General features: G+C 34.4%; 2 protein-coding genes across 2 annotated transcripts; one reads left to right on the top strand and one right to left on the bottom strand.

The window, feature by feature from the left end:
• Positions 1–199: 199 nt before the first annotated feature.
• LOC112016160 (glyceraldehyde-3-phosphate dehydrogenase A, chloroplastic) lies at positions 200–4,652 on the bottom strand. Its single transcript, XM_065776763.1, has 5 exons — positions 4,388–4,652; positions 4,086–4,202; positions 2,365–2,666; positions 1,998–2,242; positions 200–878 (listed from the first exon to the last, which is right to left on the bottom strand). The coding sequence occupies exons 1-5, from the start codon at positions 4,427–4,429 to the stop codon at positions 376–378; spliced, it is 1,209 nt and encodes a 402-aa protein (XP_065632835.1). The 5' UTR covers positions 4,430–4,652; the 3' UTR covers positions 200–375.
• Positions 4,653–16,652: 12,000 nt separating this feature from the next.
• LOC112027327 (heavy metal-associated isoprenylated plant protein 35) lies at positions 16,653–18,005 on the top strand. The gene is made up of 3 exons (XM_024060007.2): positions 16,653–16,810; positions 16,948–17,026; positions 17,121–18,005. Exons 1-3 carry the CDS (start codon positions 16,787–16,789, stop codon positions 17,756–17,758), a joined length of 741 nt encoding a protein of 246 aa, XP_023915775.2. The 5' UTR covers positions 16,653–16,786; the 3' UTR covers positions 17,759–18,005.
• The last annotated feature ends 1,682 nt before the right edge of the window (positions 18,006–19,687 follow it).

Raw genomic sequence — 19,687 nt, 5'->3', positions numbered from 1 at the left:
ATAATTATTTGATGTATATATTATTCTTCTCACAGTTTGTGAATTTCACAGTCATGTGAGACTTATACAATGTGAAAAAGAGAATACATATATATATCGGATACATGAGATATTTTACTCGTAAAATGATACTTTGAGTTTACTAAATGTAACCCTCATTAGACAATAACTTTAGCAACTCTGTTTCCCACAAGAAGAATGAAGAAAAGACATATTCAAAATTATTGAGGGTCAAAGATACATCCTTAGGACTTACATCAATATTATGTGGTATTGCTTAAATGAAAAGGGTAAAAAAGAAATGTAATTCAGAAAACAAAACATAAAATGAGGGGCAAAAATAGAGACAACAATGCAGTTGACAACTAGTTTTTATCACTTCCAGTTGTTGGCAACAATGTGAGCCAAATCCACAACCCTTTGAGAGTAACCCCACTCGTTATCGTACCAAGCAATTACCTTCACCATGTCATCTCCCATGACCAATGTCAATGATGAGTCAACAGTTGAGGATACATCAGTGCACCTGAAATCCACTGAAACAAGGGGCTCATCGCAAACAGAAAGAATACCATTGAGCTCCTTCTCAGCACTTTCTCTGAAAGCAGCATTCACCTCTTCAGCAAAGGTCTTCTTAGATACCTGGACAACAAGGTCGACCACAGACACATTAGGAGTAGGCACACGCAGGGCGATCCCATTGAGTTTGCCTTTAAGTGATGGTAGGACAAGGGCCACAGCCTTTGCTGCACCTGTTGAAGTGGGAACAATGTTTAGAGCAGCAGCTCGTGCACGCCTGAGATCACGGTGGCTGGCGTCTAGTAGCCTCTGGTCACCAGTGTACGAGTGAGTGGTGGTCATGGTGCCCTTGATGATGCCTGTCACATATTTGCATTTTTATTATTTACAAACAAAGGGAGATTAAAATTTTCAAATTTGAGCATGAAATTTTCTGTTGTACAATTTGAAAATTAGCTTCAAAAATCATAATAAACCTAGATAAATTCACCTTTTAAGTTTTAACAACAGAGTACTCTAAAGCTAAAAGCAAACTAAATACGGTTATGGACAACATTTTTTTACATTTATTTTTTAACTACTGATCTGACTTAGGCTGCGTTTGTTTTGGTGGTAAATGATTTCAGGAAATCATTTACCACCTGACCCATGTGTTTGGCTGGCAAAGGAAAATCCATTTTCCGGAAAATATGCTTAAAGTTTGACCGAATTTTCACCCTTGACCCGGAAATGGTTTTACGCTTTTATTTTACCTTCAAACCATTTCCGGGTCTCGCACGAGAACACAAAAAAGAAGAGAGCCTCTGAGAGAGAACGAGTGAGAACGAAAAACACACTCAGCAAGAGCCAAAAACAAAGAAAAAAAGAGAAACCAACGCAGTCCGATCAACCAAAAAAGGAGAGAAACCCAGAAAAACGGACCGATCCACCAAAAAAATAGAGAAACCCAAAACAAACGGACCGATCCACGATCGAACCCAAGCAACGAGCAACCCATCGACTCCAAGCAACGAGCTCCAGATCGACACCAGATCGCCTCCGAGCTCGATCGAACCCATCGCCTTCACCTCGCCTTCACCCAGACCCACGTTGTTGTTGTTGTTGTTGTTGCCGCCGCCGCCGGAATCAATTTGTTGCTGCTGCTGTTGTTGTTTTTGTTGCCGGAAAATAGCATTTTCCTAATTGAACCAAACACATGAAAATATTTTCCACACCAATTTTCATAAAACAACCAAATACTTAAAAATATTTTCCTTTTCCGGAAAATATATATTTTCCGAAAAATATTTTACGGGAACCAAACGGACCCTATGTGATTCAAGTAACATTATTTTTACTTTGATCCATCATTAATAATTTAATACCAATTTTATTATGAATCAATTATAACAAATTATGTTAATAAATTGTGAAAAATGTACGTCTGTAGACTTGTTGAAAATCTACAGGTTAGGGGAATGGGATGAAATATGAATTACCAAACTTCTGGTCAAGGACCTTGACAAAGGGAGCAAGGCAATTAGTGGTGCAAGAAGCATTGCTGATGATGGCCTCAGCTGGGTTGTAGGCGTCTGCATTGACTCCTACCACGTAGGTAGGGATGTCACCCTTCCCAGGAGCAGTAATAAGCACCTTCTTAGCCCCAGCCTGAATGTGCTTCCCTGCACCCTCTCTATCAACAAACACCCCGGTCCCTTCGATTACCAGGTCGATCTCCAAGTCCCTGCACTTGTGGTGGCAAGTTCCTTTTCATTAATTCAGTCTCTAAAAAATGTCAAAAATCTCAATCCCAATCAATGCCAATGCCATTCATTCACTACTTACTGAACAAAGAAGTGAACTTACTTCCAGGGTAGGTTGACGGGGTTACGGTTTGATACGACCTTGATGATCTTGCCATCAACGGAGATGGCTTCTTCGCCAGAAGGCTTGACATCAGCGTCAAAGATGCCGAGGGTGGAGTCGTACTTGAGGAGGTGGGACGCCTGCTTCACACCTCCAGTGTCATTGATGGCAATGACATCCAAAGGGGAGTCCTTGCGGCCATGCCAGCACCTCAAGAAATTTCTGCCTATTCTACCGAACCCATTTATGGCCACCTTTAGCTTCGCTTCCACTACCCCTCTCCTGTATCCTCCACTTCCAGCCTAATTCATCAGGTTAGAACAATAATTGAAATGATTAACTTCATTTATAATTGTTTTTGAGATAAATGATAATTTATCATAATATCAAAATGTGTTCTTGAGTTTAAGTACTATATTCACTCTACACTCTGCTAATTGACCAATTCACGTGTGTGACATATACACAGTGAAGCTCCGGCGCCCAATTAAGTTTTTTAAACGAACATGGTCACACATCACACATGTTCAAGTTAAAGGCCGTTCACTTTAATTTTATCATTAGCCTGCTCGTCTGTCTAGGTTAGAGTGCTGTATGGAATTTTAAGAATCGTAATTCACATGCTGCAATTTTAAAGAATTTTTTGTTTTCAAGCAAATGTAACTTGACTACTTAATGATATAAATATTCCATATATGATAAAGAATTTAAAATCGGAACCTTTTGTTAGTTGTATTAGCTACTCAAGACCCTCCGAGATTTTCCTAAATTCCAATGATTTACGTACAAGAGCATATATTTCTTGTAGGTGATGATTGTCATTTGTCACCCTTCAAATCTCTGTTTACTAAAAATATTTAAAGAATGCTGATTAGCACACACAAGTGCATACGGAGTGTATGCACCATGTCAGTTGAAATCATGTCTTAAAAAACACAATTTAACTTGTGAAATCTTGTTTTCAAAACACAATTTCAAAATTATCACCGTTAAAACACAATTTCTAAAAATGTATACGAATATGTGCAACAAACTTTAACAATATTTGAATGTCCATTGTTGTCCTTTATATTAGTTAAAAGTATTCATTACACATTCTTTGCTAACATATATTATTTGATCAAAAAGTTTAAGTAATATAAATAATAATTATCATGGAATCGAATATTCTAAATTCCAAATCATATTGTATTAAAAAAAAAAAAAAAAAAACCGGTATGTGAATAATTTTACCAAACCATTGTGATATTGTGGAACATAAAATATGAGAGGATTATACTATTAACTGTAGCTGGACGAGAGAAGTACGACTGGATGTGGAACAGTAATGGTCAATTATGCATTTGGCGAGTAACTCACAGTATGTGTCTGGATAGCGACGATTGAAAAGATGTCATCTGAGCTTTTCCTCCCAAAGGAAAGGCAAGCTGATGAATTGCGTAGGCCTGAGAATTCTGCAAATCCTTTCCCATTTGCCTGAAGAAAGAAAGTAAGGAGCATATAGTATTGGTTTAACAATTCGATCATAATCAAAACAAGCTACAACATGAACAAAGAAGCATTGTTTAAAAACCGGTATGGTGAATAATTTTACCAAACCATTGTGATATGGTGGAACATAAAATATGAGAGGATTATGCTACTAACTGTATGCTGGACAAGAGAAGTACGACTGGATGTGGAATAGTAATGGTCAATTATGCATTTGGCGAGTAACTCACAGCATGTGTCTGGATAGCGACGATTGAAAAGATGTCATCTGAGCTTTTCCTCCCAAAGGAAAGGCAAGCTGATGAGTTGCGTAGGCCTGAGAATTCTGCAAATCCTTTCCCATTTGCCTGAAGAAAGAAAGTAAGGAGCATATAGTATTGGTTTAACAATTCGATCATAATCAAAACAAGCTACAACATGAACAAAGAAGCATTGTTTTCTTTCTTTCTTTTTTGTTTTGGATTAACGAACAAGTATATTGTGTTCTTTCTTATATATTTAGAGAGAGAGAGAGAGAGAGGGGTGCATGAACCTGAAGAGCTGGTTTGGCTCCAGAAAGAGTAGCCGAAGCCATGGTTGGCAGCCAAAGCGAGAATTAATGTATAGTAGTAAATTAAAAAAGCGTGGCTGCTGAGGCACAAGTAGTAGTACAACTACAAGTAGCAAAAACCATGACCATCAACGTTGCATTATCTTATTAGTAAGTAGCAGAAGAGGTTACGGTGTGGACGTTTGGGAAACAATGAGGGGATGAGATTTTGGATAGCCCTCTCATTCAACGAATGGTTGTGGTTGCTGATTTCTTGTGTGCCTGCTCTCTCATCTCCACCACTGATCTATTTTTCTTTTCTTTATTTATTTTTTTGGTTTCGGTTTAGGTGAGTGTTGTGGACTGGACAGAAACTCCCCAATTTCCATCATCTGGCTATCTTTCGGTTCCCTGTTTTTGGACTTTTGGGCCTAAGCCCTCATTCTTCATTAAGTGGGCCAAATCAGGGCTCTGCAATTTTTATTGTGTGTAAAACAGTTCTTTTCCCTCTATGCATGGTCTTTGCTACTTGTAGAAGTACTACTTGTGGGTTTCATTGTGGCATTTAACAAGTTACGCCCCTCAAGTATTTGGATATGAAGAGATTGGCCCAAGGTTTATATGCCTTTAAAGCTATGCAACCAACCTAATTTGGAGATGAATGCCTTATTTAGATCGTGAGCTCTTCTGAATGCAAGACCTCCTGAGGTTTTTGGTTTGCATATGGATTCCCGAGCCTTGGGATAAAGATGGTGCTTTTGAGTCCATTAAACCCCAAAAGAAGTCACGCATTTTTGCATTAATTTGGGAACAAGTGGGTGTTAGCAATTGAAAGGAGGACATCCAATAAGCTGGAATGGATGTAAGGACAAATCGTATTAGAGTGGATCAAGCTGCCTGCGAAAGTAATTTAGGCCATGTTTGGTTTACAGGTTTTTACCACTCATTTTCCAAATTTTGTGGATCCCACAAGAACTTGTTTTATCTTTTCCTAACTCAATTTCCAAAACTCAATACTCAAAAAATTGAGTTCGAATTGTAAAAACTGAGAACAATGTTTTGATGTTTTCTAGCGATGAAAATTGAGTTTTAATGAAATTTTTGTAAAATTAAACAAATGAGTGGGACCCACTCACATGACTAGTCTCATCACAATCCGTCTTTATGCAAAAATCAATTGGCCTCAATCACTCTCTCTAACCTATGTGCTCTCTCCTTTCCTTCTTCATTTTTTTCTTCTACACAGCTCTCTCTCCTCATCGAACCTCCACTACTCCTCCACAAACCTCCAGTCACCACTATCACAAGCCACCACCACGAGTTACTGCAAGATGACTCTCACTCTCAGGCCCAATTGTCTCAAGTCTCTCAATTCAAGCTCAACCTAGGTGAATCGAAACTCACACACACACATACAAAGGAGAGGGAAAAAGATTCTAACACAAATGTACACCACAATTCCACTAAAAAACCATGGTAATATTTAAACATGAGAATTAATATTTTATTAAGATTAAAAAAACAAAAAACAAAAAACAAGCTCCAAACCATTGAGATGGATGGTACTTCGGTTGGAATTGACCGGAAGGGAAGCAACGTTAAGGATGGAATTCCAATTTTTTTAGTGTAAAGTGAGTCTGAACACACTTGCTCTTAATGCAATTCTTTTTTTTCTCTTTTTTCTTTTTTTTTTTTTTCTTTTTTTTTTTTTTGGGTACTTAAAGACACAATCAAGACCTCCACAAATTAGACCTCTTTTTTGACCATGTCTATGTGAATTCTACATAGTAATTTTTTTTTTCTTTTTTTGTGTGTCTAATCTTCCACTTCTCCGCCCTTAAAATTGTGTAGAATCACAAACCAATACCTAATAATCATTTATAATGCAAGCATTTTAATACCCTTAATTTTTTCTCTTGCTAGAGGTGAAGTTTTATAGTTCAAGTTTAAGAGCTTCAGACTCAAACTTCTCAAAAAAAAAAATGAATAAACAAAATTTAGCGGTAAGACTGTCTACCACACCTTCCTTTAGACCCCACAAAGTGAGAATTTTGTAGTTATGGGGATAAGGAAGAGTTGGGGAGGAGATTTTTGTGGGGTTTGAGTGAAACGATGTCATTTTTGGGGTTGAGGACAGTGGGTTGTTGTTGTTGTTTTTGGGGTTGTGAACCCAATGGTTGAACCCATTACATACACACATTTTGAACATGGTTGAACACATTACATACACAATTGACTATTACAAGTCATGGGATTTGCCAATCTAAAACCCAACTTAAAATATGACACTCTTCTCCATAACCAATAAATCAAATGCAAAGATGATGTATCCAAAATATTTGGTTACAAAAAGGTATAATATATGGAAGAATTAGACTATGATGATAACTTTCTGACCCATGAATTAGAGGACTAACCACTTTTTAATGAGAGGTAAAAGAATACTCAAGGTGGGGCCAGCTTGCACCAACATTATCCTATTCAAATTGGTTAAAAACATGCATGGTCAAGGAGAAATTATTTGCTCCCATAAAAGGAATCCTCCATCCTCTCACATGGAATCTCACATGAGATGTGTGGTTTTTTGTTGGACATCATGTTGAATTTTTCCATTATCAGTATTAAATATTTCAATTGCAAAACCTATATCAATCATGAAAATGAATAGGAAAATTGAATACATTAATGAGTGCATCACATTTATTCTCATTGGAGACAACACTTTTGAGTTTGAGTCTAATTATATTATATTAAAATTATTATTATTATTATTATTATTATTTGTGTATGTGGAACTTCCATGGCTCTAAGTGCGTCATTCGTGTTTGTGACAAGGGAGTCAATACCGTACCGGAGGCTGTACCGATTTGGCCAGCGGTACGATATATTTCAGATACCGACCAATACCGGTGTACCGTTTCGGGTTTACCGCTATTTTTTATATTTATAAATAAATAAATAAATATATATATATATATATATATGTATGTATGTATGTATGTGTGTATGTGTGTGTGTATATATATTATAATAAATATAAAAGTTTATCATAAAACATTTCCTCAATTCAGAACTAATTATTCATGGTTTTAGACTTTAGTATCAATTAAAAGAAAAGAAAAAAAAAAACACAATATAAAAAATAGAAAGATTAAAAGTTACTATTGCATACTAAGAAAACAAATAATACTAATAAGTGTTGGGGACGTTTTTGCGACAAGGGCCAAAAATGCAAAAACGGCCCAAATCTCCCCTTAGGTTCTTTAGAAGTGTTTGTTTATGGAGAATCAAGCCCAAAATTCACAATGTATAAAAAACAAAGACTAATGGTGCTTCGACAAGAGAGAATCAAAATGCTAACAACCAAAGTGCAGAAAAAGCATAACAACATAACAAGTCTGAAATTTCGACCCACAGTCACACAGAAGAGGGAATCGAGGGAGGTCGTGAGGAAGAAAGGGAAGGCTCCCCTGTACCCATATTTCCACCCCTAAGGTTCGGATTTGTGAGATTGTTGACTGGCTGAGTGGGTTTTTGCTCTAAAGTTTCAGCTTTCTAGGTAGAACGTGGTTGGTTGTTTTTTTAGTTGAAGAAAGACTTTTGTATTGAGCATGGGGTGTTGCTCTCAGTGTCAAACCTCCTCCATCTTTTGAAACTGATTGTGGAATTTATATTGAGTTTGGGGTGCTCTAAGTAACTGGTTTTTGGTCAATAGAAAAGGCTTTGGACCCCAAGGTGTTAAACAAGGAGTGATTTTCAGGTTTGCTTTTGTTTGGATAAAAGGAAAGATTACTTTTATCATCATTAAGGGAAAACTTGACTAAACCCTCATTGGCTCCTCATTTTCAGTTGTTTCAGACTATTAGGAAGCTTAACTAGATGAGAGTTAGTAGCTAAAGTTGGCCAATGAGAGCCAACCATTTTTAAAGGAAAAAAAAAGGTTTGGACAGAAACTTTGGGCCACAGTCACACAGAGCATAAAAGCTATTTTGGGGTGGAAATTTTGGATACAAGACCTCCTCCATGAGCCTGAGGTGCTACTAGTGTCCCTTGCCCACTTGGTAACACGCATGGGTTAGGCTCATGCAAAAGTTCCGAAAGGAACCGACCCATACCCTTCAAACCACACTTCCTCAATTTTCTCGATATATCGCATGGGCTTGGGCCATGCTTAAAAGAATAAATAAAATATAATACATAAATTGAGCCCACAAAGAAGTCAGGCTTAGTTGAATCGGGCTTGTACGAAATGTGTCGCGAAAATGGGTATCAACAATAAGTTAATGCAAATAAGTTACCATTATGTCCTAACAAAAATTCAAAATTACAAAACTTTAAAAAAAAAAAAAAAAAAAAAAAACTTTTTTCTGTACCAGCCGGTACGCTTGGGGGGGGGGGGGGGGGAAGTAGAGTAGATTTGACCCAAAATTAGCTTATTTTTAGCCAACTTTACTCTATTCCTCTCGATTTCCCCTCCTTCCCCCCTCTATCCAAACGGGCACTAAGTCTCTAGAGAAAGCAAGAAATATCATTGTGAATCCAGCCTTCTTGAGTCTTAAAGTTCGATTTTATTTCAATGCCACCCTCTAGGATTTTGAAGGAATTTTGCCCCATTTTTTTTCTTTGTTAGATTTGTGTGTAGGTTAGGTTTGTTATAATGCTAGAAATATTTTTGTTTGCATTGTTATGGAAATTGGGATCTAAGAATGCTAATTTTTATACTTTTCACATGTTCTTGATTGATCTTTGCATGTTTTTGGTTGTTCTTCACTTTTAAACTGAAGGAAGAGAACACTCTCTTAGGCAAATCTTGTGGATATTGAGGTGAAGATCAATGACATCTCAAAATCAAAGTTGCTTAAATTTAATTTTCTTTGGATTTTCTTGCATCAAGGTAAGTATTTTTTTATCCTAAATCTAAAAAGAAAATAGAAAAGAGCATGTGTTCTAGCATTTTAAAAGTAGATCTTGGTTTTGTTTTTCTGTTGCACATAATATGTATAAGATGCATATGATTTTTCAACACTGTAATGTCTGTTTCATGACAATTGTTTTTTATTATCATGCTAGTATACTAATTGGTTTTTTAGGTGTAGGCAAGGTTCGCAAATCATACTCTCAAATCTCTTATTCGTCGATAAAAGATTTTATCATTTGAGCTAATTGGCTAGTTGCAATGTTTTCCGAATGCCGTAATAGGCCCTATGTTTGAAAACGCGGCAAAAGACCCCTAAAAACATGGCTATTGACCTCCCTACTACAGCGCTTTTAAAACGCTACTATTGATCAGAAATTTAAGCGGTATTTGTTAAAAAATCGATTATAGGTTGCCTATATTAGCGTTTTTGTTTTTCTTGTAGTTCTTTTACAAATAATTTCAAACTTCAAAATAGTATACAACTTATTTATTTTATTTGGTTCTTCTTTTCAATCACGAAATACAATCAATAACAAACAAACCACAAGTACAAACTATTTTCACAGGACACTAATCATCATCATCCTTTATTTTATATATCTCATTATCTCTCTCTTTACCTGTGAGTTGCATGAAGCTTTAGCTCATCTATATAATACTAAAAGCTGAAGCATAGCATTTATTGTTGTTATGCTCACGTTGAACCACATCAACGGCCACGTCATTACTTTTTTTTTTTAGTAATAAACTAAATTATTTTATTTCCATTCTTTTTCTATAAGTCTTTTAACGATTCCACAATTTTCACTTCAGCTTCCATAACACCCCTAACTCCCCCTCTCTCCATTCCTTTCAACTTCCCATGCTCTTTAATGCCTTAGACTCTCCCTCTCCTCCTATCTTGGCTCTTCATCTTCTCATTGAATCCAACCAATTCATACCTATTCAATTGCCACCACCATCCCTATAAAATCAAAGAGATAAAATCAAAGAGATTATATATAAACCATTAGATGCCCTCTATCTCTCTTAACCGGAAGATGAATGGTTTTAAATTTAGCTCCTGTCAAAACAGAGCTCATTTCAAAGCAGTAATCCTATATTCTTGAGTGGGTATATCGCTTTGTTCCTTAAAATCATATGGTATGTCAAGTTTGATTTATATATTAGAGTGTTATGTGTTTTTTTTTTTTTTTAAATGTCTCTTTTACTATGATTTGTTGTCAAGCAAATCATAGTAGTAATAATAATAATAATAATAATAATAAAATTCTTGTCTAAAATGGTTCACCGAATATAGAAGTCATCAAACACAATAAGAATGACTCTTTGTTGGCCTAGGTAATTCAAATGTATGAATATATGAGTATGTTCTCTATTTTTTTAATTACTTTAAATTACAATCAATAGTCTTCTCCTCCATTATATTAGAAAAAAGAATTTAGGTTTTAATTTTTTTTTATTACTTAGTGTCAATAAATCACAATAATCATTCAAATAATAGTTACATTCTTACTCATCTAGATATATATGAACAAATCAACATACCATAACATGGAGTCCACAAGATAGGAGTAATATTCAACTGCACAAAAATTTACACTAAGATTTGTCTTCTTTTCATTTTCTACATTTTTTTATGTCAATTTAAATTCATTGTTTTTGTAAAACCATGTTTACTCTACACTATTTAATTATGAAGTTTCTAGGGTTTTTAGGGCATGTCATATATACGATGGCTGATTTAAATGATTTCTTGACAAATCTTTTTTGAATAATTTAATAAGTTAACGTTATATATCTTTGGTTATTTCTTTTAGTAATGGTAGTTTATTAACTTATTTGGTAATTCACAAAATGATCCTTAACAAATTATTATTATTATAAAATTTTTACTTTAAAATAACTTTAACCATAAAATAATTATTAAAAATATCTCTACATATCGTATGAATTTGCGACTAATATAAATAAAAGCAAAGGCACCTTCTTGATAGGCATTTCCCCAATGCTGCGTTGTCCTCCTCGATACTAGATAAAGTACAACGTATGATATCATAAGTGCTCCGACATCTCCCCGTGAATTTCTCATTAATTCGAAAATGTTCTTGATGGATTCTCCTTGGGAGTCCTACAATATCTAAGTCATTAGACAATTAGAGAAAGAGAAGTACATCTGAAGCCATGCTTTTTATCAAAGTAAGATATTACTCATTAACATTCTAGTGTCTAGTTTTTAACAAGTTGAAGAATTTTGTAATGGTAAAGATAACAACAAAATAATTCATACCATATACTGATATGCATCTCTACTATATGTAATAACAGAGACTACAATTAAATGTCCACGGATCATTTTTTTTTTTTTTTCCTATTAGATTTTCAATTTCTCTCTGTCTTGTCACATTTTCTATTCATTGAATCAATTGTTCATTTATTTTGTATATTTCAAATTGATAAAGTCTCTTGTCATATGTTCGTATATCTAAAAAAAAAAAAAAAATTCTCTTATTTAACTATAAGAGATTTTACCACTTAAACTAACTGGAACCCACGAGAGAGAGAATTTTTTTTTAGAGAGTTTTAACCTATGGCGTCCGCTCCTGATAATTGCTTTTTATTATCAAACCAAGATACCAATCAGTTTTTGGTGTAGGCGGGGATTGAACCCTAGATCTCTTATACAACTATTAGTGACTTTACCAATTGAGCTAACTGGAACCCACCACGAGAGAGAGAATTTAATTAAACTAAATTTAGTCTAGTCAAACTTTATTACAAAAATATTACGTTAAAGAAAAACAAAAGGTAGAGAAACCTTATCCGTAGGGAGACATTGAAACTAATTCCACAATTTATCTTCTAAAAAAAATTTCCTCAATTTATACGATTGATTGTTAAAATTTAAAGTTTAGGGTGACAATACTTTAAGTAACATAATGGTTTTACAAAGAAAAAAAAAAGAATTTCAAAAACTTTAATTCCTACATCATTACTCTTCGTACTAATTCTCTTTTAGAGAAAATTTTATGATCTTACAAATATTTGAGCTAAATTTGATTGGAGGTCACTGAAACATTGACTGTTTAAATTAAATGTTGTAGGTGACTCATCGAGTGAAAAAAATTAAGAACTCCAAGTTGAAATAAAATAATTAAGTTTGTCAAAAAAAAAAACCCATCGAGTTAGTAATGTTCCCAATAATAATATGAACAAATTTTAGCTTGGGAATTATTTATATTTTTTATGAAAGTAACATATTATATTGGAAGGCGAAATATAGGTATAAATATAAAAAAATATAAAATGCCGTTGTTTTCATAACCAGACCAACCGTGGTTCAACCAGAATTGAAGGTTAGGCGGGTTTCATGAAAAGTTGCTTGACACTTTAACCATTAAGGCATGTGGGCTTGTCGAGTCTTAATGTCACAAACTATATATTATAACCATATTTATAATTGAATTAATTTTTTTTTATCATAGTTTGACCTCAGTTAAACCTTGGCCAAATCTATAAAACCTTAAACTTCTCACTTTTTATAGTTCTTTAAATGGTCCAAGATTCAAAACTATGTCGTACCTCTCTCTGCAAAAGCCACATAGATAAAGAGGACGGCAAACATAAAAGTAGCATAGGTAATTTTACCCATACTTCTCCTCACTTGTGCCAAATAGAACTGAAAAAAGGGGGTATTTATAGCACAAGTTACTTTGTTTGGAGCCTAGATTATGCTAAGGCTGGCCAACCAATGGATATTTCGAAGGGTTATTTCGATTTGAGTTTCGAAAATATATATTAAGGAAAAATACTTTATTAGCTTTTTTGAATTACTACATTGACATTAAACGACTTTAAAATGTTTCTTCTTAGATCACATTTCATTCTTTATTATAAGAAATTCAATTCTACGCTTAAGCTAAACCTGGCCAAAACAATATATCAAGGGAGAAAATTAAAACTAAAAATCCACACATAGATAAGAAATTGGAATATAATAGGCCAATAAAGTAATGCTTAATTGGATGAAAAATGAATTATGTTTTAATTAAAAAAATTCAAAGTCATTAAAAAAAAAAAAAAAAAATCCCTAATACCTCAATATGTTTGAAATACCTCATCCTCATTCCTCATGCATACAAATTCACAATGAGAGGTTTTGGGGTGGTAGGCATGAAAGTGCCACTTGTAAAGCCATGAAAGAGCCATTTGGCTGCACGAGATATTGGCTTTACTTACCACACCATATTAATTTTTTTTTTTAATCGGAAAAAATCACCATATCAATTTTGTTATTTATTATTATTATTTTACAAATTTTCAAATGGTAAAAATTCGTATTCACTGAAAAGAAAAGACGTAGGATTTCGAACACACGTACCACCATTCTCATGGTACGAAACTAATGCATTAAAGGCGAGGGTTCAAAACTTCGACCCTACCTTTGGACCCAGAAAGATACAAGTCAAGCAGTGTTTGTGGCGAAGGGTGAGAGAGATACTTTTGACAATTTCCTAAACTAAAAATAATCAGCCATAGATGGTAGTAGAAAAGCTAAGTATCTTTTGAAACTTTTTAACTTAGTAGCAAATAGTTCTTCTTTTGTAATCAGAAGTAAAAAAATGTACATGTATGTGGAGGATCCGAACAAGGGCAAAGGAGAGGTGTGCAACACCAGATGGACATACGGAAAGCATGTAATATCTATTCCATTTTTTTATATTTTCTGGTCTTTTGTTCCAATTCTAGTGCATATTGTTGAACATAGTGGGCTTAGCTATTCCTACACATAGCTGTATCATTGCGGTTCAAAGCTATACCAATCTTAGTCATTGGGAGCCATGTTCATTGCTTAATAATATGGAATCAATATATATATGCTTTGCAATATTATGATTGCAATCATAATAGTTTATTCACTGTTGTGAGAGTGCAAGTTCAAGGAGATTGGATCTGTTCTTTAATTTCTTTATTAGTATTATATTTATAACTTAACATTATACATCCATAAATCTAATGGACTATCATTCTCTCTCACAAGTCATGAACATAGGACTACAGCATATTCCCTTCCTTCTTTTACAGGAAGGTGTTTGATTGATTGAGATGTACAATTTGGTTATTATAAAATAAATAAAGCTAAAGAAAGGAATGATTGTTGTTTCAATGCTAGCAAAAGAAGGGAGGAAAAAAAAAAGATTATGGAATCGTTGTTGTCATTACTTAGGCCTCAATCAATTAGAATAAAGAAACAGAGCAAGCTGGTACAAGATTATATGAATATAGTTACCACTTTCATTCATTACGTACTAATATATATAAGACATAAACTATTTCATTTTTATTCAGGTTTATGCAAGGACAGAACCAAGACTTGGAATTAGGGGGCAGAAGTATAAACAAAAAAAAAACAAAACAAAAAAAAACTCCGAATAAACATTCATTTAATAAACCATCAACAAAGAAAAATAAACAAAATTATTGTTTTTTAAGATATTACAATGCAATTATTTATAAAAATTGAACTTGCCGTTCTTTTAAATCTTTGACAAGCACTATGCACACAAGCACTCAACAACTAACCAATACTAGTTAGATCTCTTGTTAGAATTGGCTTTGATTTTTTTTTTTTTTTTTTAACATGTGTTTGTTTTTAACAAAGAAAAATAAACAAAATTATTGTTTTTTAAGATATTACAATGCAATTATTTATAAAAATTGAACTTGCCGTTCTTTTAAATCTTTGACAAGCACTATGCACACAAGCACTCAACAACTAACCAATACTAGTTAGATCTCTTGTTAGAATTGGCTTTGATTTTTTTTTTTTTTTTTTAACATGTGTTTGTTTTGGAGGTGATGTTTGGGCTTAATTTTTGTTTTTGGCCTAATTTTTTTTTTTTTATAGCTTTTAAAAATATCAATAATACTATTGAGAAGACAAAATGCAATTTTATTGAAACAAATTGCTAAAAATAATATATTATATGGGGGACCACCCCCCCGCCCGGGCGCCCGTCCAACTATAGCTTTGTTCCTTGGTTTATGGGATAGTTCAATGGTAATGATATTATTTGTTGTGGTCTATGTTTGTAATTCGAACCTCCCTCCCTTCAATGAGATTGGTTAGAGATACTTAGATGTTTAAGTTAATGAAGAGATTCAACTTCTTTTTTGGTTGGAGGATGAAAAACTAAGAGGATATAAAATATTTGTGTTTTCTACCATGCGTGTTTCACAGAAGGATAGAAAAGTAAAATAATAGATAAGAAATTACTATTATGCCTTTATTATTAAAAGTAAAATAATGAAAAAGTGAGAATAATTTTATACTTTTTCTTCACAATTTCGTTTTCTTTTTCTTCTTATTCATTTTCCCCCCTATTTAGAAGGAAAGGAAAATGGTGGACTTGGGTGGAAACTGGAAACAATATTTATCGTACTTTCTTTTTTCTCCATTTTCAATCCAACTAAATAATAGAGAATTGCATTTTCTAAATTGTAATTTCTTCCTTCATTTTCTATTCTCTCCCTTTTCATCCCAGCCAAACATAGCATTAACAAGTAAGTTGAAAGAAAAATAACAGAGGTACAGGTTGATGGAGTCCCTTTCTTCTTGATTGTGTAGGGTATTTATAAAGATTCTACTAGTGATGGCCGGTAGATGCTTCTCAATACAGTCAAGATAGGATTCTAACATCCAGTCACCCTCTTATGATGGTTGATGATGTGGCCTTAGGGCACCTTCTCTGCTCTGCTATAGTAAGGGGTGGACTACTGCTGCATTACATTAAATACCAACATCGATATGTAAACTATAATAAATGTTAATATAAAGAGAGATGGTCATTTGAATACACTCTTTTTCAGGCCGATAAGGCCAGCCGTTGACATCTGTGTAGGGTTTTATGGATTTGACCCGATGTAGATTGCCTTAATTTGGGGGTTTGGTTGAATGCCTTCAAGTTGGCCAAGAGTTGTAGTTTTGACCATACTTGTCGGGCTGGTTCAACCAGGCTAGGTTTGCTCAAATCGAGTGCCCTGCGCTTGCTTGTGGGCCTACCCATCCTGGGCCTGTGTGATCTTACCCCCTCATGGAAGTAATTACAAACGTTACGGAGAACAATGCACAAATGGCCAAAGGATATGGGAGCACTTGTGGACACCCAAAGGGTGAAATTGCATATTTCTTTTGCTTAAGGAGAAAGCTGTCCCTAAAAAAATGCTTATGCGTTGGAACAACATAATCAGTATATTATAATACAGAAAAAAGCAAAGGCCATTAAACACTGTGCACTATTGTGATTGTTGACTCCAGTTCCTACGTTCTTTTTGTGCTTATAAATAGAGCTTGCAGACCCAACAGCTAATTGCAAAAGCACACTTTGTTTTCACATTCTTGTTTTCACTTTTCCACCTTAGTTCTTCTATATATCCAAGCCTTACACCTCTGTCTCCTCCAGAAATCAGGGCAGCGAGGAAACATGGCTAAGGAAGTAGACTTAAAGGTGCTGAAGCACGTTCATGCTCGATATTTATTACAAGTTCTTTGTGTCTCTTAGTTCTTTACTTTTGTTCACTTCTTTTTCTATTCATAACTCCAAATTCGTAAGGTCTTAAACCAAGTTACGTTGAATTATTTCAGAAAGTTGAGTTGAAGGTTTCTGTCAACTGCTGTGATGGTTGCAAGAAGAAAGTAAAGAAGGCGTTACAAGGCATTGAGGGTAATAAATTCAAAGCATTTACATCTCCCTTGTTCTTTACACTACCTTGCTTTTCTCCTCCTGTTAATCATGAAAGAAAAACACATGTTATCAGGTGTGTTAAAGACAGAAATCGACCCTTTGCAGCCGAAAGTGACAGTCCTAGGGAATGTGGATCCAAAAGTTTTAATCAAGAAGCTTCTGAAAGTTGGAAAACAAGCAGAAATGTGGAATTCCGGGAATCAGAATGCTGGAAAGGCAAAGAAAGAAGCAGAACTGGCAGTGACAAAAACTGAGTATCAAAAAGACGAGTGCCTAGATTCACATGCCACAATAACTGATAAAACTAAGGAGAGTATAGATAGTGGGGATGGAAACAAGAACAAAACATTAAAGAATGATCAGAAGGAAATGGAGAGTGCTGCAAAAATTTCTAGTATTGAAGTCATTAAAAATGAAATTCCTCCGAATCCACAACCATACACGAATGGCAACGATCATCCAATCCTGATGAATGATGGTGGCAATGTCAAGACTCAGACTCAATGTTTTTACATGGTCGGGCCTTCTTCTGTCACCACCATGCCCTGTTATGTAATACCTTCTTATATGGCTCCTCCTTTCCCACCAACTTATAATGGTCAAGAATTCTACGACTCATACTCAATATCTCAACCACCATTCCAGACACCAGCAACGGAAGTCGGGGATTATTTCAGTGATGATAATACTGTGGGATGCTCCGTGATGTGACTTGTGAGACCCCCAGCACAATCAATCACTATGGCTCAAAAGAGTTGGAAAGGAGAGGGTTTAACTTTTTTGATTCAAGTATTCATTTTAAGTGGGAAGTTCGCTAGTCATTTTGTAGTCTATAACAATACATTATGAGACATATGAGAGAGAGAGAGAGAGAGAGGGTGGCAAGTCATTTTTGTGGTCTACTTGATGACATTTTGCTCCTTCATTTCATGGGTAATTAGAACCATATAATTATGCAGATTAGTCTATTGGTGTACTGAATTCTTGACTAACTAATTCCTTCTTTTCACTGCATTTCTACGCTTAAGAAAAACAATTTTGGAAGAGGGCCTGATTTGGAGAAGAACTAAACTTCAATTTATATGCCCCCTGAACCAGAGAGAGAGAGAGAGTGAGATGGTAGTATGTGAAAGGGCCTACTAGGCCAGGACCAAAGTCAATGCCATTGGATGCAATTACAACTGTTATGCTACGAGTAATAAGGCAAACTGACCTAATATATCTGTAGGATAAAGAAAGGGGAACCGTACATAATTGTAACATGACCAAAATAAAATTGGTTTCTTGATTCACTGGGGTTCAAGTATGCAATACAAATATTTTTAGAAGGCACAAGTAAATTACCACTATCCATTCAACCTGCAGTTGCGTGGTAGATGCCAATACCATTGACAAGCTGATTAGATAAGAGCACTATGATGTGTAAGCATATCGTTCAGTGCATGTTTGGTTAGCTAATATATAATTAGCTTAAACTTATGATCTCGTTAATTTCATAATAATTGCTCTTATTATCAAATTAAGGCACTGAATTTTTTTTTTTTTTTTTATGTGGAGTTTGAACCTCAAATTTCTCATTCGATAGCAAGAAACTTTACTAATTAAGTCAGCTTATTTGTTAAACAAATAAAAGTTCACAGATGCCTTAAAAGTATTAATTTATAAAAAATCTTTTTAGAAACTTTTTATAGGAAAAGAAAAAATAATTAATTTTTTTGGCGGCTTTTTACAATTCTTATAAAAGTTATGTCAAAACTTTTTTTAAATAGTTTATTAATAATTACCTTAAAGGCATCCATTAACAGGATCTCTTATCAAACACATACACATTAACTTCACTCTTAAGCACCAATTTTTATTGAGATAGTGTCTAGTTCCGGGGCTTATTTAATATATTCAATGGCACTGAGCATCTTCTTTTAGTTCTGGATTATTGTTTAATTACACAAAGCCTAAACTATTTTTTTGAGATACACAGAGCCTAAACTTATCGTGGAAAAAGTTGCACCCGAATATTTCATCTTCGCATTACCCCCCAATTTGGCGCTTTATTAGAAAAGAATATGGAAATCTATATAAAAGCAAATGTGTGGAATAATGCATATGCAGTGCTTTCATTGGGTTGAACTCAAAATATTGACCGAGCCTTTCGATTCCCAACGGTAGAACTGCTTTTGACTTTATATTAAATAAAGATTTTTGGATTGATATATTCTTAATAAGCACCATTGGATTAGGTAGGTATTGGTAAGCAAGGTTGCAAAAACCCAGAACATTCGCAATGATGATGATTACCATTTGCCCTTTAATAAAGCAGGAGTCCAAATCCTCTGTCTCATCAATTGTTCTTCATTTTATGCTCCATCAATAAAACTTGGACAACTAGCCTCTTTCATTAAATGAGATAACTCTGACTTTAATGAGATATTTAATTTAATGAAAAAAGTTAGCTGTCCAAATTTTATTGGTGGAACATGAAATGGAGCACAATTGATGAGACAGAAGATTTAGACTCATAAAGCAGTATAGGACTAGAAGAGGACATATGGACCAACTCCACTTGGGAAAGCCATGTTTTAACATAGCCTATTCTAGTTTAATTCAAAAAGTTAAAAATAATCCATAATATCACTGTCTTCC

Source organism: Quercus suber, unplaced genomic scaffold (assembly GCF_002906115.3).
Source record: "Quercus suber isolate HL8 unplaced genomic scaffold, Cork oak 2.0 scaffold_141, whole genome shotgun sequence".
In the NCBI taxonomy this organism is placed as follows: Eukaryota; Viridiplantae; Streptophyta; class Magnoliopsida; order Fagales; family Fagaceae; genus Quercus; species Quercus suber.
Note: the sequence above shows the minus strand (reverse complement) of the source record. Positions and strands in the feature narration are given on the sequence as shown.

Excerpts from the sequence above, each read along its gene's own strand:
- LOC112016160 (XM_065776763.1), bottom strand. The coding sequence starts at position 4,429 with ATGGCTTCGGCTACTCTTTCTGGAGCCAAACCAGCTCTTCAG. Across the intron at positions 2,243-2,364 it reads CCCGTCAACCTACCCTGGAA|GGACTTGGAGATCGACCTGG; the intron begins GTAAGTTCACTT and ends CCACAAGTGCAG. Across the intron at positions 879-1,997 it reads GGTCCTTGACCAGAAGTTTG|GCATCATCAAGGGCACCATG; the intron begins GTAATTCATATT and ends AATATGTGACAG.
- LOC112027327 (XM_024060007.2), top strand. The coding sequence starts at position 16,787 with ATGGCTAAGGAAGTAGACTTAAAG. Across the intron at positions 16,811-16,947 it reads CTAAGGAAGTAGACTTAAAG|AAAGTTGAGTTGAAGGTTTC; the intron begins GTGCTGAAGCAC and ends GAATTATTTCAG. Across the intron at positions 17,027-17,120 it reads GGCGTTACAAGGCATTGAGG|GTGTGTTAAAGACAGAAATC; the intron begins GTAATAAATTCA and ends ACATGTTATCAG.